This window comes from Loxodonta africana, chromosome 3, assembly GCF_030014295.1.
Source record: "Loxodonta africana isolate mLoxAfr1 chromosome 3, mLoxAfr1.hap2, whole genome shotgun sequence".
Taxonomy (NCBI): Eukaryota; Metazoa; Chordata; class Mammalia; order Proboscidea; family Elephantidae; genus Loxodonta; species Loxodonta africana.
Genome location: NC_087344.1, coordinates 5,254,011 through 5,279,785, shown reverse-complemented (window position 1 = coordinate 5,279,785; position 25,775 = coordinate 5,254,011). Strand labels below are relative to the sequence as shown.

At 43.8% G+C, this 25,775-nt stretch overlaps 1 protein-coding gene across 6 annotated transcripts; it reads right to left on the bottom strand.

Moving 5' to 3' along the window:
- Positions 1 to 536: 536 nt before the first annotated feature.
- Positions 537 to 23,042, bottom strand: LOC100673910 (zinc finger protein 709-like). 6 transcript variants are annotated; one of them, XM_064280234.1, is made up of 6 exons: positions 17,570 to 17,613; positions 16,055 to 16,433; positions 15,098 to 15,566; positions 8,157 to 8,283; positions 6,513 to 6,690; positions 537 to 6,154 (listed from the first exon to the last, which is right to left on the bottom strand). In XM_064280234.1, the coding sequence occupies exons 3-6, from the start codon at positions 15,116 to 15,118 to the stop codon at positions 4,921 to 4,923; spliced, it is 1,560 nt and encodes a 519-aa protein (XP_064136304.1). In that variant the 5' UTR covers positions 15,119 to 15,566; positions 16,055 to 16,433; positions 17,570 to 17,613; the 3' UTR covers positions 537 to 4,920. The 6 variants fall into 6 exon arrangements, with proteins under 6 accessions (XP_064136304.1, XP_064136307.1, XP_064136308.1 ...); XM_064280237.1 differs by having other exon boundaries at positions 13,862 to 16,433; XM_064280238.1 differs by lacking the exon at positions 15,098 to 15,566.
- Between the last annotated feature and the right edge of the window lie 2,733 nt (positions 23,043 to 25,775).

The window sequence follows — 25,775 nt, the reverse complement described above, 5'->3', positions numbered from 1 at the left end:
TTACAGAGTCGCTGAGTCGGAATCAACTTGACGGCCAACGGGGTGTTTTTTTTGGTAGAGGGCTTAATCTTTTTCGGACTCTAAAATGCGGGACTTCTCGTGACATAATGTCTCTGGGGAAACCCTGGTGGCATAGTGGTTAAGAGGTAAGGCTGCTAAGCATAGAGGTCGGCAGTTCGAATCCCCCAGGCGCTCTTTGGAAACCCTATAGGGCAGTTCTACTGTACTATGGAATCGCTATGAGTCAAAATTGACTTGAGGGCAGTGGCTTTGGTTTTTAATGTCTCTGGAATTAGGATGTATCATGTTACCGACAGTATCGAAACATTGCCAACAGCTTCTTTTCAGATTTTAAAATCTCCAATACTAGAATTTCTTTTAAAATTCTAAAATTAAATTGATGAATAAGGAATTACTCTGAGGATGAAATTAAACTGAGGCACCGGGATGAGAAGAGTGTTGGCTAAGGACACTGAGCTCATTTGCAGTCCTGCTAGGATTCAGACAAGTATGTCTGACCTCAAGGCCAGGGAAACACGGCCACCACCAGCAACAAGGCTCCCTCCTAGATCGAGATGCCATCTTTCAAGGAGGAAAGTCTCCTTGCTCCCATTTCAAAGATCTCTCCACACTACATACATTCTATGGGTGCTTTTCCCTACTTTACTCTTCCCAAAACCTAAAAGCCTCTGAAGTATAGAGATCATGGCTACTATTATTCAGTTACATCTGTAACTGGCCTGGGCCCACTAAATATGTCTTAAATAAATGTTTGTGGGAAGGGATGTCCTTAGGGACACAGGTGGGTCATTGGAACAGGTTGGTCTTGAAGCCCATCAGAATGCAGGGTCCAGGTCTCACCCTTTAGGTTGCTTCCTCTCAGCCACAGGGATCAGTGACACCCACCCCACCTCTGCCTCCTCAGCCTGGAGCACAGGGAGCGCATAGTCTAGGCATCTTCTAGGCAGTCGGTAAAGGGTAGGTGATATCGGGGAGTTATCGCTCCCAGACTCTGGACCAAAACTCAGTAGAGTTCAATGATGGGTTAAATTTTTACATGAAGTGACTAAAAATAGAAAAGAATCCTTATCCCACATGCCATTTCTAGACAGTCTGCTAAAAAGAAACACTTTTCTCCACACGTTGCGATTGCTTGAAGGTATTTAATGATCCTCTTTTTTAGCATTTGTGAATTTATCTCCCATAAATAGGCAATGTTCTTCTGGTAAAAAGAAATCAACTGAGAAGCATTTGTTCTGAATACTCATGATGACGGTGATGATATCTAGTACTAATGACATTGCTGGTTGTCCACGTACATCAGCAAGAAGCCTAGATCCTCAGTCTCTGACAGGTTGTGGATGAAGACCTGGGTCAGAAGCTCATGAGGAAGGGAGCAGAACAACACCTGTCCCTGATGTTAGCAGGGTGGCATAGGGTCTGCCAGGAAGCCCAACACCTTTGACTGAAACTTGGTGGTGCAATAATTAACACTTCGGCTGCTAACCAAAAAGGCCGGCAGTTCGAATCCACCAGCCACTCCTTGGAAATCCCACGGGGCAGTTCTACTCCATCCTATAGGGTCACTATAAGTCAGAATTGACTCAGTGGCAAGGGGTTTGGCTTTTTTGGTTTGAACAAGGGTAAATCTATGCTTTGGCAAGCCAAATAGGTCAGTCCCTGAGGAGGCTGAAGGATTAAAAACACCTGGATCTCTAGGAAGTGCCTGATGGGCTTTGGGACGTGTCCACCTCGCCTGCGCTTGCGAAGTGAGATCCGCATGTTCAAGGAATATGACGAGGACTCATGAGCATCTTTCTGTCTGGTAATTGCCTGTTTCCAGTTGGCAACATTTCCCTATCCTGAGGACAAAATGCTACTGCAAAGCCACTGTCTCACTGTTGTCGTTGTTAGGTGCTGTCGCGTCAATTTCAATTCCTATTGACCCCAGGTGACAGAGCAGCACTGCCCACAGGGTTTCCTAGGCTGCAGTCTTTACGGAAGCAGACCACCCGGTCTTTCTCCTGTGAGCCGCTGGTTGTGTTCAAACCACCACCCTTTCAGTCAGCAGCCGAGTGCTTAACCGTTGTACCACCAGGCCTCCTTATGGTCACATTAGAGCATTCAATAACTCATCTGGAAACACAGGGGACAAGGAGAGACTAATTTTAATCCAATTACAGACAGCGACAGTGGACAGCCTGCTGACCAACACAATGTGGTAATGAAGATATCACAGGTTTATATCCTGCTGGATGACATTATCTGTCCTCCTCTATGAGGGGGAGACTGTGAAACAGGAAAACGGCCGTGACACATGGGACCTGTCATGATACAACTTGCCGTGGCATTGTTAGGAGCTGGCCAGGCATTCAGAGGGACAAGGTGTTACTGTGTTGAACACAAACGGCTTCACAAAACACCAGGATGAGACAGGGCTACTCTGTGACCACGATGGGTGAGGACAAAAGCAAAGCCACTCCATGATGATCTCTGAGCAGGGAGAGAAACAAGGACATCATCCAAAGCACAAAAAGGCCCACCAACTTCTATCCTGGGGAACAGGGGGGACAGGCTTCTTTCCAGTAACAGCTTTAGCTTCAGTCTGTCTTTCCAACAGCGCAGAAACATATTTAGATTCCCCGTCATAAAATGACCCTCCCTCCCTCATTGCTTCCAATCTAATACCAAGCCCGGCTTCACTGTACCTTTCCCAAGCTGGTCAAACTCGCTCCCTGTTCTTAAAACACCCTCATATTGAGACCCCCAGGGTCCCTTCATGGTATGTGCTTTCTGTCTTTGCAATGGGTCAGAATTCTCAGCGCTGTGTGACCTTAGGAGGTGTACTCCTGGTTTTCTTTCACTGGAGGGTGTTGACATGAACAATAATTAGGTTTTCACTATTAAGAATGAATAAAAATCATTATATAAGAGGGTAGCTATAGGAATTGAAGAAAAATGCACCAGAAAGAAAAGTCAAAAGGTAGATGTATATATTTAGTACTATAACCTTAGAAGGTATAAAGAAAAATAGATACAAGGATGAATTAACAATCATCAGAATGGGGTATCTTAACATTTTGTCTCAGTCAAGGAAACAGTTAATGAAACATAAAACATAACGACATTTCTAAGTACACAACATATTATAAAACCTATGCATGAGTTTTTGAAGAAACATTTACAGATCTGACAAAAATGCTAATTGTTTTAAATCCTGTATAAAAAAATGAAACAAACACCAGGTAATCACATAAAAATCAGTCAAATATGGTGGGTTTATGACTCAAAGATAGCATTCAGCTGTAACAGAAAACCCTCACCATCTGCCACACATATTCCAAGCCTGTATTTCAGTCATGGACATGTCAGAAAACGTAACTTCGTGGTCTGGGCAGTCTCTGAAGAAACCCATCAGGGAACGACATTTCCTGCCCTTCTGGCTGCAGCGTTAAATTTGAGGGTGGCGTCAGGAAAAAGAACTACTGTGTCAACAAGGTACTTACAACGGAAATCAGGTACAATGACAGAGCTGGAGATAAAGGGGGTCAGAGGATGAAGCTGTGTGTGCCCGAGTACAAAAGGTCCCCGACAGGGCAGCTTCTGGAAAAGCCTGTGGAAGCTGCTGCCTAGGAGGAACTGAAGTCAACACGTGTGGTTGTAACTGTTCTTGAGTGACAAAGCCAGATCAATGTCAAAGGTGTGCTGTAACCCAGGCTACTAGGTTCCTAGGTATCTCTCTCTCCCGGTGGCTCAGCAGAATGGAGAGGAATGGCTTCTTTGCTTCTGCCTTTAACACTCACTCATGTACCTTCCTCTTCTTGTGAACTTTAACCCAGAACCACAAACAAAAGAGACTCTGGGATATGTCGTTCTCACCTTTATCCATGTCGACAGAGCAATTCAGTAGAACCACCTGTACCCTAGCTTCATCTTCACGTTATAAGGCCTCTCTTCTTAACTCAGTGCACCATGTGATATCTTCAACCATGGTCAGCGACAATGAGCAAAGCTCAAAATAGGAACAAAAGTCAGACCAGGCTGTCCTCTTTCAAAATGTTGACACAATTACTAATTCCTGCTAGGAACACAGGATGTGGTATTGATTAGCAACATGTGTGAAGATACATGTTTTAATAATAAAGAATGAAGGGGAAGGTCGATACAGAGTTAGCCAATTCCAGTATTTGCAATAGTGGACCAGAAAATAATGTAAACAATCCCTATGTCTCAGAGCATCATACCTACATGTCAGAAACATAATGCAAAATAGGAATAAAAAACTTTTTATATAAAATTACACCAATGTTACCCATTTAAAAAAGAAAATCTGAGTTTAATAGACACCATAATGAAAATGAGACAAGTTTTATGTAACTGTACAATTATTTAAAGTTTCATATAACAAGATATATGTGGCACAGCTGAAAGAGTACATAAAAACCAAACCAGTTGCTCTTGAGTCGATTCCAACTCATGGTGCTCCATGTTTCAGAATAGAACCCGGCTTCATTGAGTTTTCGATGGCTGGTTTTTTGGAAACAGATTACCAGGACTCTCTTCCGAGGCACCTCTGAGTGGATTGGGGACTGCCAACCTATCTGTTACTAGTCTAGCACTTAACCATTTGTGCCACCCAAGGACATAGAGGGATATTATCATAGATGCTTATATTAGAAACATAAGGTAGAAATCAATACACAAGAGATCCATATGAAGGTTGAGGCACAAACAAAGGCAATATCATAACAATTAAGAGATTTCTTTCCTGTTCTGAGTTTATGTGTACGCAATAAAGGGACTGCTATACCTGAAGCTTTTCCCATTGTTTATTCTCATAGGCTTTTATCCCATGTGTTTTCTTGCGTGTACAACAAGGCTTTAAGGGTGAATGAAGGCCTGCCTACATTCTTTGTATTCTTAGGGTTGCTCTCCAGTGTGTTTCCTCAGGTGTCCTTGAAGGGATTCGAGGCATTTGTAGGCTTTCCCACAGTGCATACATTCATAAGGTTTCTCTTTACTGTGTGTTCTCTCATGTCTTTGAAAGCATGAGGGAAACATGAAGGCTTTCCCACACTGTTTACATTCATAGGGTCTCTTTTTAATATCAAAGAGCTTCTCTCCAGTGTGTGTTTTCGTATGCTCTCTAAGGGATGAGGGAAAACTGTAGGCTTTTCCACATTCCTGACATACATAGGGTTTCTCTGCACTGTGCATTTTCTTATGTATTCGAAAGGATTTGGAACAACTAAATGTTTTGCCACACTGCTTACATTCATAAGTTTTCTTGCTAGAGTGGGTTCTCATATGTTCTCGAAGGGATGAGGGAAAACTGTAGGCTTTTCCACATTCCTTACATACATAGGGTGTCTCTCCACTGTGCATTCTCACATGTATTTGAAAGTATTTAGAACACTTGTAAGCTTTCCCACATTGGTTACATTCATAGGGTTTCTCATCTGAGTGTGTTCTCATATGTGCTTGTAAGGAGGTGGGCCAATTGAAGGCTTTCCCACATTGTTTACATTCAAAGGGTTTCTCACCAGTGTGGGTTCTTACATGGCTTTCAAGGTATGAGAGAACCATGAAGGCTTTCCCACATTCCTTACATTCATAGGGTTTCTCTCCACTGTGCATTTTCACATGTTTTCGAAAGTATTTGGGACAAATGAAGACTTTGCCACACTGCTTACATTCATTGGGTTTCTCTCCACTGTGCATTTTCACGTGTATTCTAAAGTATTTGGGACAACTGAAACCTTTGCCACACTGTTTACATTCATAATTTTTCTGTTCATTGTGTGTTTTCTCATGTCCATGAAGGGAGGAGTAACAAGTGAAGGCTTTCCCACACTGCTTACATTTATAGGGTTTCTCTCCAGTGTGCGTTCTCTCATGTTCTTGAAGGGATGAGTAAAAACTGAAGGCTCTCCAACAATATTTACATTCATAAGGTTTCTCTCCAGTGTGCATTCTCACGTGTTCTCGAAAGTATGTGGGACAACTGAAGGCTTTCCCACATTCCTTACACTCATAGGGTTTTTCTCCACTGTGACGTCTTAAATGTAGCTTAAGGGAGGAGGAATGCATAAAGGTTTTCCCACATACTTCACATGCAGGAATTTTCTGTCCTTTGTGACCGCTCACACGTTCCCTAAAGATCAGAGGCAAGTGAATAATTAGTATGATCACATATTTGCCTTTCTCAGTAAATGGGTATGTTTTCTGCACTGCCTGCATTGTTTCAAAGTAGAACAACCTGAACACTTGGCTGAGAGTTTGAATAAAGCCATTGCTTTCAATCTCTTTCTCACTGTAGGGTTTGCTGATGATTGTTTACAACTGAATTATGTTTTAGTCACTCAATATCTATCACATATTTATAAAAATATCATCTTGTGAAAATTCTCTCAGTACAGATTTGTTTAGCTACGTTTCTACTTTTTATTTATTTTCAAGACAGTCTAACACTCTGCTGTGATGCTCTTTTCACTTGTGTGAGTGTCACTTACCTCGAATGCCTCTCCTGGATTTGGTGCTGATCTTCCATGTTATCAAGTTTCCCTTTTTTTACCAAATTGTACCAGGAATCATTTCTTACTGAACTTATTTTTTCTTCAGTGGTTATTTCATTCCCAAAAATATCCTGCTGAGGACTTGATCCAGTAGTTTTAACTTGAGTACAACTATCTGCAAAAATTGATAAAACAGATTTTAGGGGGTAAGTATAATCAAAGAACACAGCCTTCAGTGTGGATTGCACTTCAACATAAAGAAAACAAAAATCCTCACAACTGGACCAATGAGCAACATCATGATAAACGGAGAAAAGATTGAAGTTGTCAAGGATTTCATTTTACTTGGATCCACAATCAACAGCCATGGAAGCAGCAGTCAGGAAATCGAAAGATGCATTGCATTGGGTAAATCTGCTGCAAAGGACCTCTGTAAAGTGTTGAAGAGCAAAGATGTCACCTTGAAGACTAAGGTGCGCCTGACCCAAGCCATGGTATTTTCAATTGCATCATATGCATGTGAAAGCTGGACAATGAATAAGGAAGACTGAAGAAGAACTGACGCCTTTGAATTGTGGTATTGGCGAAGAATATTGACTATACCATGGACTGCCACTGAACGAACAAATCTGTCTTAGAAGAAGTACAACCAGAATGCTCCTTAGAAGCATGGATGGCGAGACTGCGTCTTACATAGTTTGGACATGTTGTCAGGAGGGATCAGTCCCTGGACAAGGACTTCATGCTTGGAGAGTATAGGGTCAGCGGAAAGAGGAAGACCCTCAATGAGGTGGACTGACACACTTGCTGCAGCAATGAGCTCAAGCATAACAACGACTGGAAGGATGGCTCAGGACCGGGCAGTGTTTCGTTCTGTTGTGCATAGGGTTGCTATGAGTCGGAACCAACTCGAGGGCACCTAACAACAACAACAACATAGTCAATAAAGGAAAGAAAACAGACTATACGAAGATTTCTTTTTATATGCTGATGCAGAAAAGGAAACAAATTTTATAAGGAAGAATGGACATACAAACAAAGGAAGACCCTGGGGACTTTCACAATCAATCAGGAAAATGGTCAAAAAGCAGCCTTTCTAAGTAAGAAATCAGTTGCTACAGAGTTGACCTGACTCATGGTGACCCCATGTGTATCAGAGTATAACTGTGCTCCACAGGGTTTTTAGTGGCTGAGTTTTTGAATTAAGTCAGCAGGCCTTTCTTCCGAGTTCCTCTGGGTAGATATGAACCTCCTATCTTTCCATCAGTAGCTGACTGCATTCACCTTTTGCACCATCCAGGGACTCTACCTACTAAGAAATACTCCCCAAAAAGAGGGTAACTCTCACAGGGGTAAAAACCATAAATCTTCTTTCTGTGCTCCATAGTGACCCTGGAGACAGCCCACACTTAGAAATTTATGGAGTCTTGAGATTTTTGACCAAGAGAAATGCAAAGTCAGTTTAATACATAAATTTCTGTTTTCATGCAAAAGCTATTGTGTCTCAAGTTCCATGAAGGCTGGGACTGTGCCTGTTCTTTCTTCAACAAAGTCCTGCTCTTCAGCCCAAATGAAAAAAGGACAGTGTGAAGATACATCTGTTCCCTAAAAGACTGAGTGAAGTAATGAAACCATCCTCACCTACTGAGGCCAAGTTCCGGAAGGTTTCCACCATCACATCGTTGTAGAGGTCCCTCTGAGAAGGATGCAGCAAAGCCCACTCTTCCTGGGTGAAGTTCACAGCCAAATCCTCAAAGACCACCGAGTCCTAAAAGAGCCCACTTATTGTTTCAGCAAGGCGCCATCTCCCCAGTGTGTGCAGGAGGACGGGGGAGGCTGCCGGCCTGGGGTACGAGACTCAAGTCACAGGATTTCTGAACCACAGGGAACTGACATTCTTGTGAGAGATGACAATCATTAAGGCAATAAAATACAATATACTCGGGGATGGTTAAGTGCTCTGAAAATATGAACTGAGATGGCAACAACTGATATACATATATGCTCACATCATTAAAAGTATTATTTGTCCTGAGATAGTGCAGATTCTGAGATAAAGTAAAGACCAACAAATAAAATCATCATTCAGGTAACACTGGAAATAGATACTTGGTTTGCTCAGGTATTGTTTTATCAGATATAAAGAACTAGAATGTTTGGGTATTGTGAACACTTAGGTTACATTGGTGACTTCAGTGCCTCCTTCCAGGAGGATGCAGACACAGAGGCAGAGCGGACGCCAGGGCCCTGGGGCCCGGAAACACCTGTCAGGTATGAGGAACACCTGGTTCCTGTAGCATTCGCCAGGCCAGCAGGGCCCCTCAAATCAATATCTGAGTGCCTGAATTAGAGGAAAGTGGCACCACAAAGAGAGTCACTGAAGGGCCTGATCACAATAGAACCAAAGATGATTTCGAGTGAGAAAAAAAATTCCCAATCAATTTCTTTAAGAAGCCTTGGTGGTGTAATGAACGGTTAAGAGGTCGGCTGCTAACTAAAGGTCTGGTAGTTCGAACCTACCCAGCAGCTCCACAGTAGGAAGACTTGGTGATCTGCTCCTGTAAAGAGCCTAGAAACCGGACGGGGCAGTTTTACTCTGCCTTATAGGGTCGCTATGAGTTGGAATCAACTTGATGGCAATGGGTTTGGTGGTTTGGTATATCAGCTACAAAGAAGGGACTGCTACTTCACTAGAGTTAGGCAACAGGGAAAGGTATAAAGATTAAAATATGACCCCCCCCTCCAAATGAAAAGGGATTAAAAAATATAAAAACAGAAGACAGGAAAAAACAAGCCTGAAAAGTCCATGACGGTTAAACAGGTCTCCTACTGTATTTTATCAGTGGGAGGATGTGTAAGTTTCTACCTTAACGCCTCTGTAAACTGGGCTTCACCTTACACTGTAGCATTGTGTCACAGACTGTTGAGAATTCCTCTTTCTAACTCATTTTGTGTATAAAATAACGCTGCATTTCACATTCAATAACACGTGGTGCCAAGGCAGTCCATTCAGTCATGTGCCTGTTACCATGTAAGTAATATTTTAAAGCTTCACTGAAGACGACAGAAGAAATTGAAGGAAACCTATGTAACAATCTGAACCTCGTGAAGAAGTTAGTTCACCTTAAATTTATCTACCAGTTCAATTGAATCTTATTTGAAATTCAAAAGAATATATTATAGTTGCCTGTGTGGTACTAAACTAACGTATATCTGTACTTTTTGAAAAATGACGTTGTTTAGGTAGGTACGCATATTAGCCTTTCTAGGAGAGGAGACTGAAGAAGTGGCAATGAGGATGTAACCTGGAGTTAAGTACGAGAAAAAAGGAAAGGAGAAACAAGGATACAGTACCCTCAGTCATTCCTAAAGACAGCAAGAGAACATGGAATCTAAAAAAAACTAACACAAATATAAGACTCAAAGGAAAAACGCAGAAAAAACTCAAAATATATCAATATTAATAGTAATATAACTGAACTAACCTTCCCAGTCTAAAAATGTGATCATACTCGACTAAAAATGAAATAGCTATGAATGTTGCCAAAAACATAAAGGACAAGACTGAAGGCCAAGAAAGTATTCCAGGTAAAAGGCAAATTCAAATTACAGAATAGGAATTTACATGAAGTGTATCGCATTCCCAACTTTTTAAAACCAAGAGTTTCTAGAGATAGAGACAGTCATGACATTACGACAGCAGTTTGTATACACACAGGAAAATATGACGATCCCCAAATCATCCCCATGTAAGTAACAAAGCCTCACTACGTATGTGGTGGACAGCCTAGCGGAGCCACGGAGAGAAAAACAATCTGCCTTCCCAATAGGAGAGTCCAAAACAATCTCTCCATTATTAACAGATTGTCAGACAAAACGAAACTCTGACATGTAACATATTTAAATCGTGTCTTAGTTATCTAGTGCTGCCGTAACAGGAATACCACAAGCGGACGGCTTTAACAAAGAGAAGTTTATTTCCTCACAGTAAAGTAGGCTAAAAGTTCAAATTCAGGGCATCGGCTCCAAGGAAAGGCTTTCTCTCTGTCGGCCTTCTCACCACTTGTCCCCCAGACTAGGAGCTTCCCTGCACAGTGACCCGGGGTCCAGGACGCGCTCTGCTCCCAGCACTGCTTTCTTGGTGGTAGGAGGTCCCCGTATCTCTCTGCTTGTTTCTCTCTTTTATATCTCAAAAGAGATTGACTTAAGACACTATCTAATCTTGTAGATCTCATCAAGTAACTGCCGCTAATGCATTTCATTATCTCATAGTGACAGGATTTACAACATGTAGACAATCTCCTCATATGACAAAATAATGGACAATCACACAATACCGGGAATCATGGCCTAAGCAAGTTGACACATATTTTGGGGGGACACATTTCAATCCATGACATTCTGCTCTTTGGCCCCCCAAATTCATGTCCTTGCCACACGTAAAACATATTCACCCCATCATACCAGAGCAAAAGTCTTAAATACGTCCAAGTCCAAAATCCAAAAAATCCCTCTTTATCTGTGATACATAGGATGCAAGTTACCTGCTTCCAAAGTAGAGTGGAAGAACAGGTACAAGTTAGACATTTCTGTCACAAACGGGAGAATCTGGAGGGAAAGAAGGAATGACAGGCACTGGGCAAGTCAGCAGAACACATTTCATTAGCCCTCAAGGCTTTGAAAATAATCTTCTGTTCTCTGAGACCGTTCACACAATGGCCCTGCCCTCCAGACTACAGGTATTGGCCACACTCTCCAGATCCTGAGTGGAGGCCCCTCAGCCCTGGGCTTCGGCTCTGTCTTCCAGGCCCACTGGGACAGCAACTCTGCTCCCTCGGCTTTAGGTGCACCATTCTCCTAGTCCATCTGAGTGGCAACTCCACCCTTAGAAACACTAGAGGCCATGTCTCCACCCTTTGAAACCCCAGTGGTTGTGGCCATACCTTTCGAGACTGAGGCAGCTCAGGTTCCTGTGTTCCTTGTATCTTCAGCTTCTGCTTCCTGGTTTCTTGGCTTCTTGGCTCCTTGGGCCTCATGCCCGCATTTGCCCTGCTGGGGCAAGTGTTCCAAAGCTCTGCAGCTCCACTGATAAGTACCTGGAGGCACCCCACTCTGCCAGCAAACTTTGGCTGGGAGACACTCAGCTCTCTTGCTCCGTGGGTTGGCAAGCCTAGCTCCACTGATAAGTGCCCAGAGGCACCCCGCTGCACCAGGAAGCCTCCTCCGCAGAGGCACTCAGCTCTGTCCTGCACGGGTCGGCTCCAGCGCAGTCTGGTGTGTGGCCTCCTGGTTCTGCTGCTGACAATCCTCCGCTTCATCTCCGGGGTTAACAGTTCTCCTCACTTCCTTCTGAGACCTCTGTCCATTCACACTTTCAAAACCAATCTACATTTCAGGTACCTGTTAGAGCAGCACCCCACTCTCAGTACCAAATTCTGTCTTAGTTATCTAGTGCCACTGTAACAGGAATACCACAAGCGGACGGCTTTAACAACGAGAAGTTTGTTTCCTCACAGTAAAGTAGGCTAGAGTGCAAACGCAGGGCATCGGCTCCAGGGGAAGGCTTTCCCTCTGTCGGCCTTCTCACCAATCCTCCCCCAGAACAGGAGCTTCTCTGTGCAGGGACCCCAGGTCTAAATGATGCGCTCTGCTCCCCTGCACTGCTTTCTTGGTGGTATGAGGTCCCCATATCTCTCCGGTTGCTTCTCTCTTTTATATCTCAAAGGAGATTGGCTTAAGACAGGAGCTAATCGTGTGGATCTCATCAAAGTAACTGCCGCTGATCCATCTCATTAACATCACAGTGATAGAATTTACAATGCACAGGAAAATCTCATCGAATGACAAAATGGTGGACAATCACACCGTACTGGGAGTCATGGCCTAACCAAGCTGACACATATTTTTTGGCAGACACAATTCAATCCATGACATAGGACTAATAACAGGCTTCAACTATCAAGTATACAGAGATCCTCGACAAGTCCAGAATGCTCATTTTTTCCAATCACACCTTAGAAATTATTAGCACAAGCCCTAAACTGTGTCATTAAGCTCAGCCTAAATATGTAGAATACTGATTTTTCATGTATCAGTGTCCCTAAGAGAAAATAACTATCAATTGGAAATTTATACATTTATAAACGAAGTTTAAAGCAAAGGAAAAAATCGAGTGTATGTAGGTAAATCCTGTACACAGCAGTGTCATTGTTCAGCTATATAAGTACCAAAACTTTAGTGTTGAGGCTAAAAGAGTCAATATCCCAAGATTCCATTATTTGTGAATTCACTTAGTCACACACAAAAAAAGAAATCCACAATTATGTGAAAATTTAACAACACACTCCTAAATAATCAATGGGTCAAAGAAGAAAGCACAAAGAGAATTAGAAAATCCTCCGAGAGGAATGAAAACAAAAATATAAAACTTCTGGGCTGCATCTAAAGCAGTTGTGAAAGATACATTTATAACTGCCAAGTGCCTATACTGAAAACGAAAACCATCTCAAACCAATAACCCATCTTGATACCTTAAAGAGCTAGAAAAAGATCAAACTTGAATCAAAGCAAGCAGAAGGAAGGAAATAATACAGATTATTGTGGAAATAAATGAAATAATAGAAAAGAGGAAATAAAAAAAACTATTCTAACAGATTAGAAAAATGTGACCACCTTTAGCTAGATTGATTAAAAAAAAGGGGAGAAAATGCAATTTTCTAAAATCAAGAAGGAAAGAGGGGACACATCACTACAAACGTTACAGAAATAAAGGGATCATAAGAGAACACTCTGAATAAATGTATGCCAACAAATTAGGTAAGTCAGATGAAATGTGCAAATTCTTAGACATAATTACTAAACTGACTCAAGAAGAAATGGAATATCTGATAGACGTAAAACAGATACAGAACTGAATTAGCAGTTACGAAGATTCCTACGAGGAAAACTCAGGTCAATGGTTTCCCTGGTGGTGAATGCTACATCCATTTAAAGAAGCATTAACACCAATCCTTCACAAAATCTTTCAGAAAATAGAAAAGTAAGGAATACTTCCAAACTCATTCTATGAGGCCAGTATTATCCCGATACCAAAACCAAACGAACAGAACACAAGAAAAGCAAACTAGAAACTGCTATTCCTTATGAATACAGATATAAAAGTCCTCAATAATTCAGTGCTAGCACGCGAAATTCAGGAAACGTAAAAAGAATTATACATCATGACCAAGTATGATTTATACCAGCAATATAAGGCTGGTTTCACATCTAAAAATCAGTTAACATAATGCATATTCATATAATGAAGAACAAAAACAATACAATCATTTAAACAACGGCAAACTCACCTAACAGAAAATCCAAAGCCCTCTCACAGCGGTCTACAAAGTCGGAATAGAAAGGGATTTCCTCAACCCGAAAAGGGGATCCACGTAAAAACCTACAGCTACCCAACCCCAGGAAAAAATAGTGCAAGACCGAACTCCTTCCTCCGAGGTCAGGAACAAGATGTGGATGTCCATCCTCGATCTCACAATTTCTAGTCAATATCGTACTGAAGACTCTAGTCAGGACAAATAGGTAAGAAAAAGATAAAATAAAAAGCATCCTCATTAGAAAGAGAGAAGTAAAACTCTATTCACAAACGATCTTTTACATAGAAAATATACGGAATCCACTGAAAAATACTGTAATAATAAACGACTTCACCCAAGTTGCAGCAATCAAGATCAACATTTAAAAATTCAACGGGACAAATGGATTTCCACGTGTAATATTTGTGTATGGTCCTTTATCTCATACCATATACAAATATTAACTCAAAGTGGATCACAGGCTTAACTTTAAGAGCTAAAGTTACAAAGCTCGTAGAAGAAAATGTAGAAGGCTATCTCATGACCTTGGGTTAGGAAATAGTTTCTAGATATGATGGTCCCCAAAGATATCAGGTCCTACCCCCTAGGACCTGTAAATGTTACCTGTGATTAAGTTAAGGATCATGATGTGGGAAGAATGTCCTGGATTATCTAGGTGGGTTCTAAAAGCAATTTATAAATGGCCTTGTAAGAGCAAAGCAGAAGATCAGACCACAGAGGCAGACAGCAGAATGCTACTAGCTACAGGAAACCAATACACACTTGCCAACTTCAGGCCAGAGGCCTCATAGATGCCGTAACGGCTTACTGAACAAACCCTGCTGATGATACGGAATGCCATAGCCATCTACGGGGTCTCCCTCTTGTCGGCAGCTTTAGTTAGACTCAGCTCCCAGTCTTTAGGGATCGTTACTTGGTACTAGACAGCTGGATTACAGGTACTTAGTGAGTGAAACCCTTCCCGTACCAGGCATTTCTTTCAAAATGGACATTCCTGCAGTTATTTGGCTTATTGTAAGAGTGCGCAATAGCCCACTACTCTTATACCCCAACTCCAGGCCTTCCTACTAACATCACCTATACTCTGGGTGTTAGTATTTCACTTTGGGCACACCCCCCAAACCTTCTCTGGTCCCTCTTGATACAAATGTGCTATTTTCCTGCCAATTACATTCACACTTCTCAGATCATAGGAGTCTTGGCCATTACCCTGGGGACACATGATGTCATCCAATCAGCAAACGTCCAAAATACTCTAAACCCATGTAGCAGACAGCCAAGGTTTAGATGCTCTTCAGGGAGGCTCGTTCTCCCCGGCAGCCATGGGAACTGATGACCACTCAGCTTTGGGCTGTTTTTTGGCCAGCCAGAGAGGGATTTGTTCCCTTAAAAGGGCTTCTTGTGACATGTGGGTAGACAACACTGTCAGGGTGACACAAATAACTCAACAATGAGACAACAAATGAAAACAGTCAAAAACATAACCGAAATATTTGAACACAAGCCCTGGACCCCCCGCCATCTGTTTTAGGCTCGTCTCTCCGAGGCCTGGGATGACTGGATTCAAATGCTCTTTCAAGGATGCTCACCTTTATTGTCGCTTGAGTACTTGGCTTTTAAAATTCCGTTTAAGGGGGCCTAGCACATGTCAGTCACCAATCAAACACCAGAGGGTGAGCTGTAATAAACAGACTGACTCATTCGTGACATCTGACCATTAACAGTCTTTAGATCCCTACCCCTCTACCTTGCCTGCCCACATCAGGTGACCAAGGTAAGAAGCCCACAGGTGCTACTCATCCTGGGATGCCTGGAGTGTGAAGGTCTTTCCCCAAAAAGCCGAAGCTTACCCACTAGCCACCACCAAACCAAAACCAAACCAAACCCGTTGCTGTCAAGTCAATTCTGACTCATAGCGACCCCACTGAACAGAGACCTGCCTATGGGGCTCCAAGGCTATAATCCTAACGGAAGCCTAGGGACGCATCTGTCTCCCGTGGAACAACCGATGGGTTTGAACTGCTGACCTTAAGGTTAGCAGCCAAGCGAGTAACTGCTGCACCACCAGGGCTCCTCAGTCACTACGAAGACTCCTAAAAGGCCCAATCCGCTCTCTCTGCTTCCTTCAAGCCACCCTGACCAGCTCTCTCCAGAAAGTCCCGTTACCTGTTTTTTCTACCCTCTTGGTGTGTGTGATATCATCACTCTTGACATCTGAGCCCATTTGGGGCTGGGAGAGGGGGGTGGATCCCATCCTCCGAAGCCACCATAAACAGAAGGGCAGACAGGGAAAAAGTTTTGGGGTGAGGAACAGTTCGGTATGGGGAATTTTCTGAAGAAGATGAAGATAAGACACTCAAATGCAGAAGATACCCAAGTAGCAATGTTTTTAGAAGCACTGGTCATAACAGGAACACTCTGAAGCCATCCCCATGGTACTCGCAGTAGAATCCACAGGTGAAGATGGTGCCATCTCAGGAGGGAACACGACAGAGCAACAGAAGTAAGTGAACTGCCATTCCATGGAAGACATATACAACCTGACCTAGAGGAATATACATGATGCTATTTGCATACAAAATAAACAGGCAAAAAGAAAACATTTTGGATTTAGAGATGCATATACAGGTAAAGAAAAGCTAGAGAATTATCATCTTGTAATTCAGGAGATCAGCACCTGTTGTAAGGCCAACCTGCAGCCTACATGATTTCCTGGCCCCGCATCTATTTATTCCCCCTAGTTGCCCTTTCACGCAGTTTCTGACATGGCCAGTCCTATCTGCTCACAGTCTCCGTAGTTAGGGTCTCCGACTAGTCCTCCAGGCCATACCTCTTAGAGTTTTCTGCCATAAAACGGTAACTATCTTGTAATCCAGTCTCTCAACAGCGGAAGTAGTTACTCCATGCCCCTCCTGGCCATGTCCTGTATGATTCCCCATGTTAAGATGTCTCCCTTTTCCCATGCTAATGTCCTACAACCTTTAAACTGACCAGTAAGGCTTTAGCCCACGAAACCCAGCTAATCTCACCCTGGCTTGCCATACACAAGCCCTCTCCTACGCTTCCAGCTTGTTGCGGCCTTCTCCCTGGACGTAAGCCTGTGTCCAGGTGTGCTGCGGTTTCCTCTCCGGGACCTGTGAGTGCTAAATTCTATTTGTTTTCTGACCTCTCTGAGTGAGGCTCACCAGCTCAGGCTGTACCCGACAGACCACAGATTCCCTTTGGGTCAAAATTAAGGCAGAGACACGTGGACAGAGGTGCCCTGCCTTTGGGAACCATTTGAAGTAGGTTTCTGGTGTGAGGGCGTCTTCCAAAACCTGACCTGGTTGTCATTCCACAGATGTTCCCTCTAGAGAGTTTCAGTTTACTGTACAATTGTTTTATGTACTTTCTACATACATTATATTTTATAATAAAATGCTACAAAATCATTTACTACAATTTATCACAGTACCACATTGTAAGAAAAAAATGGAGAATCATCGGAACGGATGGTGAAAAGAAGCTGTTTCACTGCAACGCCCATCAGGATCCAAAACTTTGCAATTTAGGAACTGATGGGAGCCTGCGTGGCCCAGCAAAGGGCATACTGAGAGGCAACGTTCACCTCCACAACATACAAATAACGTAAAGTGCCAGCTGTTCCCAATAAAATTAGGTAAAAACAAGGGTTCCCATTACCTCACTCCCGGTCAGCATTTTACTAGAGATCCCATTCAGAGCTGCTGGAGGAAAAAAAAAAAAAATTAGAACAGAAAAAAACAAAACAAAAACCTTACTTTAATTCATAGCTCAAATAACTGTATGTAAGACCCAAAAAGAACGTGAAGAAAATCATAGAATCAGATTTTTAGTACACTTCCAGGCTGCAAACCCAATATAAAAATAAATCTCAGTGCATTTTGATTTCTAGCCAAATGCAGCTGAAAAGTAATTTTTTTTCTTTTTTTAATTGTACTTTAGAGGAAGGCTTACAGAACAAACTAGCTTCTCATTAAATAATTAGTACACATATTGTCTTGTGACATTGGTTACCAGCCCCAAGATATGTCAAAACTCTCCCTTCTGGACCTCGGGCTCCCTATTACCAGCTTTCCTGTCCCATCCTTGCCTCAGGGCTGGTGTGCCCCTTTAGTCTTTTTTTGTTTATAAAAACCAAAACCGTTGCCATCAAGTTGATTTCGACTCATAGAGACCCTATAGGACAGCATAGAACTCCCCCATAGAGTTTCCAGGGAGCGCCTAGTGGATTTGAACTGCCGACCTTTTGGTTAGCAGTTGTAGCACTTAACCACTACGTCACCAGCATTTCTAATCTATAGCTGAAGGGTGAACCTCAGGAGTGAATTCCTTACTGAGCTAAAAGGATGTCCGAGGGCCATACTCTCGGGGTTGAAAAGTGAATTTTTAGGAAATAACTAAACCAAGCCTACTGTAGTGAAGTTGATTTTGACTCACGGTGACCCCACGTTACAGAGTAGACCTGCTCCATAGGGTTTTCTTGGCCATCATCTTAATGGAGGGAGACTGCCAGGTCCTTTTTGTGTGGTACCACTGGGTGGGCTCAAATTGCCAACCTTTAGGTTAGCAGTCGAGTGCAAACTGCTTGAGTTACCTTGAGGGGCCTCTCAGAAGACAACAGACCCAATTAAAACTGTTATTACAATGAATTTAAGTCCTAAAATATGCCTCTTGAGGGCGATGAAAAGATAACAATGGAAAGACTGTAAAATATCATTGAACGACAACAATGTAGAAGGATATAAATGGAAGGACAGTGCATGTTGTCAGAAAGAATACTCTTTGTCACCATGATGTCACCTCTGCCAAACAGATATAAGAGTTTTAGTAAAATTCCATTAAATCTACAACCAGACTTGGTTTTTGGTTTGTCTGAACTTATAGAAAAAACTACTTCTAAAAACTGAAATGGAAGACAGATGTCTAAGAAAAGCTGAGATTTTCTACAGGTCAAGGTGGAGTGCCTTCCTCGAACACACTTTTAAATCCACAGTAACTAGACAGTGTGGCATTAGGAGAGGAATGGATAAATAGGCCAATGGGAACGAAGAGAAAGTTCTCAAACAGCCCCACCTATTTACGGTATGTGCACCTATGATGCAGCTGGCCAGAGGAAGAAATGACAGGCACTTTAACGCCGAAGACAGGGACAAATGGTTGGTTATTACGGGGGAAAACAAATCTTCCTATTAACTCCACATAAAGTCACCAAGTCACTGTGGATTTAATGTGAAAAGATAAAACTAGAACATTTGCAGAAGAAGCTCGGGCAAATTTTTATCACTTCAGAGCGGGGAGAGTGTTCTTATATAAGAAAAAGAGTAAGCTACAAAGGAAGCGATGGTCAAATTCAACCGTATTAAAATTAAGAACAGCCAAAAAAGTGTAAAGGGTGTGTAAAGATATTTCCAATGACTACAAACGAAAAAGGACTAACATTCGGAGTATGGAAAGAAATCAGTAAACAAACCAGTGAAACAAAGGTGAGAAAATGACTCAATATCATTTCAGGGAAAAAGAAACATCTCATAAGAAAAATGTTCACCCTCGATGGTAATCTGTAAAAGCCAGTACATAATCACACGGAGAAGCAATTTCCCACATGAGATGGGCAAAAATTAATAAGCAACTCCAAGTGTGAAAAATCCCGGACACAGACACTCCGTCAGCATTTCCTAGTGAGTTTGAACTTAACCATAATCTACATCCAGCAACCTTTCTCCACTGCGTAGAAAACTGGGGATGCGTTTGCACTTGGAGACAAAAACAGGAGTGACTATAACAGCATCGTCCACAAGAGCAAAAACGAAACTTGAAACGCTCCAGGTCCCACGAGCCCCGCAGCGGGGTGGCCCACAGCCTCAGGCCCGCACGTGTGAGACAGACTAAGGCAAAGAAACCACAGGCAAGCCTTCAGGGTCGTATTAACGGTGAAGTCATAATAATTTTTTTTAACTGAAAGTTCTAAAGAAGCAAAATTAAACACTGCTGGGTGATAAAGAATAGAGGGTTAAAGGTATAAAAGATAATAGAACGGAGGACAGTGGTCACCACTGAGGTGGGGAGAGATAAGATCAGGGAGACACAGGGAGAAACTACCACCCTGCCAAGGCCTATTTGTTTATCTGGGTGGTGAGTTCAGAGGTGTTTACCTTACTGTTATTTACACTTAGCGTGAAACAAAGACTATTTCCAGAATTTTCTTGGCTTCCTCAGACCTTATCACTCAATCTAGTCACTTTTCCATCATGAAAATAAACATTTTCGACATCCAAGCAAAGGAATAAAATTCTTAAATGCTTGCAGCTAGCTGGCAGCAATACTCTCGAAAGGAAACAGAAGGGAAGGCCCAGCTGAGAGGAGCAGCCTGCATCACCACAGTTCCCAAGGAAACTCCCCATCCAGAAGGTTCCACACCAGCCTCTCCTGGCTGAGACGTGGCCCTGGGGTCCCAAGGATCCCTGAGCAGCAGACGATGGCACACTGGGGGCTGCACAGCCCTCCTCTCCCTGTGCACAGTGTGGAGACCCTCCCTTCTACGGGACCTACTTCTCACCTGCACGGAACTCTCGCCTTAAGGTTCTGACCCAAACAAATGCTCACATGTGTAAGCCCTTTCTCCAGGAGTCGGATCCAAAGGGGTCTTCCTGCAAATGAGACCTTCGCCGACTTTCTCAATCTGCACCAACTGCACTCGGACTCCCCCCGGCTCCATCCACAAAACTCAAGCCAACAGGAAACAGCCCAAAGGCAACCACAATTACAACCTCAGAAAGGACAAAGGGCCAAACACAGGCATGTGGCTCTCCCCGGCAATGCTCCCAGCTTCTCAGCATACACAATTCCTTCTGGGATGTTTTGAGTGGCTGGGGCCACCTGCCACTTGCGGGGGTGGGGGGTTGGGGAGAGGCTCCCCAGAAGAGCTTACTGGACATTCCTTTACCTCTTTTGCAGGCTCAAGGTTGGATTCAGCTTGGAGTCACAGACCTCAGCTCCCTACCCCAGGTGACACACCTGAGACACGCCTGCCTGCTGCCACCAGTGACAGATTAGTGAGACAAAGGCCCTTAATCCCAGCGTTTCACTAAGGACCCGGCAGAGTTGTTACTCTCACCCTGTGTTCGAGGCGAGCGCTGATGGCACTGTGGTTAAGAGCCTGGCTGCTAACCAAAAGGCCGGCAGTTCGAATCCACCAGCTGCTCCCTGGAAACCCTACGGGGCAGTTCTACCCTGACCTATAGGGTTACTATGAGTCGGAGTCAACTCGATGGCAACGGGTTTTGGTTTGGTGTTCAAGGATAAAGAAGGGCTGGGAAATTTTAAGGCATCCTTTGTTTTTTGTCGCAAATATTTATATAGTTTTTTTTATACAACGCTTGCAAATTTAAGGCTTCTCACATTAACTACACTAGTCGCACTGTACAACCGCCTCCCGACCCGTTGCCTTGTTTTCTGGCATCATAAACAGAAACTGAACCCTTGGTGACCAATGACTCCCCCCCGCGCCGCTCCCGCCTGCCCCTGGTAACCACTAACAGACTCGGGTCTCCTTAAATCTGGGCTTCATCCTCCAGACTAGCTGGAGCCAGAGAGCCGGCTGGTGTCCCCACCCCCGGGGGTTGAAATTCCTATCTCCTTTGATCTCACTGGTATGCACAAACTTTTCTGGTGGCCTATTTAATTGGCCTACGAGCTCAGAAGATTTAGCTTAGACATGAAAAAGACCTTTGTGAAAAGATCAGTTTAAATTTTTACCCATTCCATATATCCTGCTCTATAATAAAGCCAGCCAATGTTCAAAACATAGAAAGTATGCTTTGTTTTGCCTTTTTCTCTGTCCCTTGTTTCCTGTATAAACTCCCAGCCAGTCTCTGTTCCTGGGAACACTTCCTAGGTCTACTGGCAATTGTGCTGCCCAATTCAAACATGTCTGGAGGACCGAATAAACTGTGAAATTCACTTATTATCAACATGTTTCTTTAACAGTCTCTATGCATCTGCTAAAGCACTCTTGATGGCTTTGTTGTTGTTAGGTGGCCTGGAGTCGTTTCCACCCACCATGATGCTACGACCATGATGCTATTTAGCACATAAGGGAACACTGTCCCGGCCTGCGCCATCCTCACAATTGTTGCTGCTATGCCTGAGTACCTGAGAAATGCTGACACCTTCAGAAAACATTTGTCAGGTAGCCATTATCCTCACTATAACAAATTGCCTATCAAGTGATCAGTATGGAACTCTTCTGGGCTTTACAGGTCACGTTTCACAGCACGTGGATTCATCTCTGGCGCCCAGATAATAACAAGAAGCCGACCGGAATCACACACAGTCACAAACTCCGTGCCCCGCACATGAAAGTAACAATTTCTACGAATATTTTCAATCCATCCTTTCATCCACCTGAGTTTAGGACATGCAACTGCGTGCATTTCCACACAACTGCGATGGGAGAGACAATATGAGACCCTTCCCCAGCAGCGGAGGCCCGGAATAACCCCCGTCAGCAATGGAAGGGAAAAAACAGAAACTTACCACCCACTGCAAGGTGAACAAAAAAGGCCACAAGTAATCGTTCTACACGAAGAGAAACCTGAGGCTCGGTTGGTAGCGCAGTGGTTAAAGCGCTCGGCTGCCAACCAAAGGTCGGCAGTTCAAGCCCTCCAGCCGCTCTGCGGGAGAAAGAGGTGGCGGTCTGCTTCCGTAAAGATCACAGCCTCGGAAACCCTGTGGGGCAGCTCTAGCTGTCCTACAGGGTCGCTATAAGTCGGAATCGATTCGACAGCAGTAGCGTTTTGTTTGACACTCGTTGAAATACGGAAACTGCGCGCTGGGAGGGACGCGGCCGGGGCGGTCGGAGCGGGGAGCTTGACCAGGTGCCCGGACGCCAGCTCGGTGTCGGCACCGGGTCCTGAGCGAACACCCCCGGGCACAACGGCCCCTCTCATCCGCTCACCCGAGAATGGGGTGGACCCAGGCGTGTCCCCCTCTCCTCTGTCCCCGGTGACCTCGCCCGTTCCCCCTTCAGGAGACCCCGCAGAACCTGAGGTCGCAACGTCCCCAGAGCGCCCGCCCGGGGACCGAGTCTCTCCTCAGCGAGTTCCGGCCCGCGCGCACGGCCGGTTCCAGCCGGTTCCAGCCGGCCCTCCCCTCGCCCCCGTCTCCGGCACCCGGCCCCGCAGTCACCATTCCGCGGCTTCTGGAAATCTGGCGTCCTCTCCGTGGGGACCGCGACACCTGGGGCCGGGCCAGCAGGTGAGACCCGATCGGCCCGCGACGCAGCAAGCAGGACGTTCACGCGCGTTTGAGGAAAGTCGTCTCGACCCCGGTGCCCGCCGATTGGCCGATTCTGCAAGTCCCGCCCTGGGAACCGTTGATTGGGCAGCTGGAAAGAAGAGTGACGTGCGAAGCGGGAACACACGTGACGGGTGGGTGGGACTTCCTCTGGCCACGCCCCCTGGACGTCTCCTTTTGACACTAGCGTTCCCGCCCGGAGCGGACACAGAAGTCTCGGCGGCTCCGCGGCGCTCTACGTCTGCCTCCTGAGTCTTCCTGCTTTGTCACCGGCGGGACGTTCGAACACCACAGGGCTGGCCTGGGCGCAGGAACTCCTCAGACCAACCAGGATAAACGAGATGAGTTCATTACAACTCTCAGCTGGACGTTTCACACCGTAAGGAAATTTTAGATCAGCTTTTGAGTATGTTTTTTTTTTTTTTTTGAGTATGTTGTTAGAGAATTGTGAAATTTAAAGGCTGTTATATCGCTAAGGCAATTGGATTCCTCTTTTAACTGGTATAAGAAAAAAATTAAACGCGTGTATAAATTGAGTTGGTGGTTGTTAAAGAGAGAAACTGAGTACTAAGCTGAGTCCTCTGAGTGCTTGGAAAAATTAACAGCGGTCACTGACCGTTACAGAGTGTACCCGAGATAAACCTAAGATCTCAGAAATATAGGAGACAGTGAGACACAGTGACCAAAAAATCGCGCAAAACCACCCTTTTAATGGAACATCTTTGTACCGTACAGTTGCTCAAAGTTTTCCTTGTGCAGAGAATCCGGAATGTTTATATTATGCAAAACATCAGCCACCCATGTGTTCACAGGAAAACTGTTCCACAGGGTTGTCAAGGCTGTGAGGTCACAGCCTGTCTCACGGAGGTGCCTCCGCGTGGGTTTGACCCGCCAGCGTTTCAGACAGTAGTGGAGTGATTAACTGTGCGCCACTCAGGAACTCCACCCTGTACCTTTTCCCTTTTTTCCTTAAAAAACCACTGTAACTAACTTAAAACGAGCCATCCTGTATTGCTGAACAGAAAGTCCTCCTGGTGTGCATACAGATTAACTGCTCCAATAAACCCTACAGGCTTTAATTGCTTTTGTGGTTGCATTGTTTTGACAACCTGGAAACTCCTAGTTATGTTTATAGATTGGGCCAAAACTCTTAATAAAGGTAATGTGCTGCTCGTTTCAGAAAATACAGTTTGAGATGGAGTGGAAGTACACGCTCTACTATTGTCATGTTATTTACAAACAATTGAAAAAATTCATTTTTTATGATTTACAAAAAAGTATTGTACATTTTAATAAAAAATAGTTTGAGGGGATTAGCCCTTGGAAAAGTGGCTTCAAATTAAAGATACATTACTCTTTTGATTTACAAAGTATGAAAAAATAAAAATTAATATAAATTTTTCTGTTTACTAAGCATTAATAGCAGATTTTAAAAACAATCAAGCTGTGATCGACAAGTCCGTCTTAAGACTTGCTGCAAACATGTCCTCTAAGCAAGGTCTGCTGATCCCAGGCCCGCTAGATAACAATTCTGCTAGTTTCTTGTACATCTAATCAGCGTTTATGATTTCAACTACATGTTTTTCTTTCTTCCCTCTGTGATAAAAAGGTAAACATAGTTTACACCCTGCAATACACTTTGGTTTTGGGCCCATTAAAAATAAATCCTACAGGGTGGGAGGAGTCCTGCTAACCAAAAGGTCCGAGGTTATCCATTGCCATAATGCTGTAAAGACTACCCTGGGACGTTTCTACTCTGTCCTTAGAGTCACTATGAGTGGGAATCAACTGGACAGCACAAAACAACAAGAACATAGCATGAGTGAAGGGGTGGGGGAGACAATGCTTAGGGAACACTGAGCTTCTGTTAGGGGTGATGGAAAAATTCAGAACAGTTAACAGTGATGGCTGAGCATGATGAACATAATCAGTGTCATCGAACTTTATGTGTGAAGATTGTCGAAATGGTTAATGTTTTGTTACCTGTATATTTATCACAATAAAAAATAAAATAAACAAAACAAAAATAGATCCTACAACTCTTCTTATATCAATAGGTGACTTCCTTAATTTTTGTAACTGTGAATAAGACATAAGTTTATGTAACCAGATATGTCTAAATAGACACTGGGCTTCTTTCCAAACTTTTGCAACTCAAATCTTGCTTAAATGAATAAGAGGTAAATTTCTATAGACCTGTGTCATGAGAAACCCCAACTCCATTTTCTGATGCCTCGGCATCTCTTTTCTTCCAGCCTCTGCTTAAACATTACAAAAAAATGTCAAAATAGCAGACCTGCTCGCCTTCCTAATCAACTCTCAGTGGCATGGAAAATCCTAAATAACAGTCCAGAGGCAGTTCCCTCCCCTCCAGGGCTCTCCTTTTCTCCACCACACTTGGCATCTGGGAGTCCAGATAAGAATCCTCTGCCCTTCCTGCCAAATTCGCCCTGCAGACTCCCAGTTTCCTGCCTCTTGCTTTATATTAGCTAAATAGTTCCTAAGCCTGGGAAATAAAGTGTACCCCGCCATCCAAAAAACCCATTGCAGTCGAGTTGATTCCGACTCATAA

What these genes read in the sequence shown, in the direction of transcription:
- LOC100673910 (XM_064280233.1), bottom strand. Translation starts at nt 16,294, where the DNA reads ATGACCAGTGCTTCTAAAAACATTGCTACTTGG. An exon ending in CCGGAACTTGGCCTCAGTAG is followed by an intron (nt 6,691 to 8,156) that starts GTGAGGATGGTT and finishes CAATTTTTGCAG; the next exon opens with ATAGTTGTACTCAAGTTAAA. An exon ending in ATCCAGGAGAGGCATTCGAG is followed by an intron (nt 6,155 to 6,512) that starts GTAAGTGACACT and finishes TCTGATCTTTAG; the next exon opens with GGAACGTGTGAGCGGTCACA.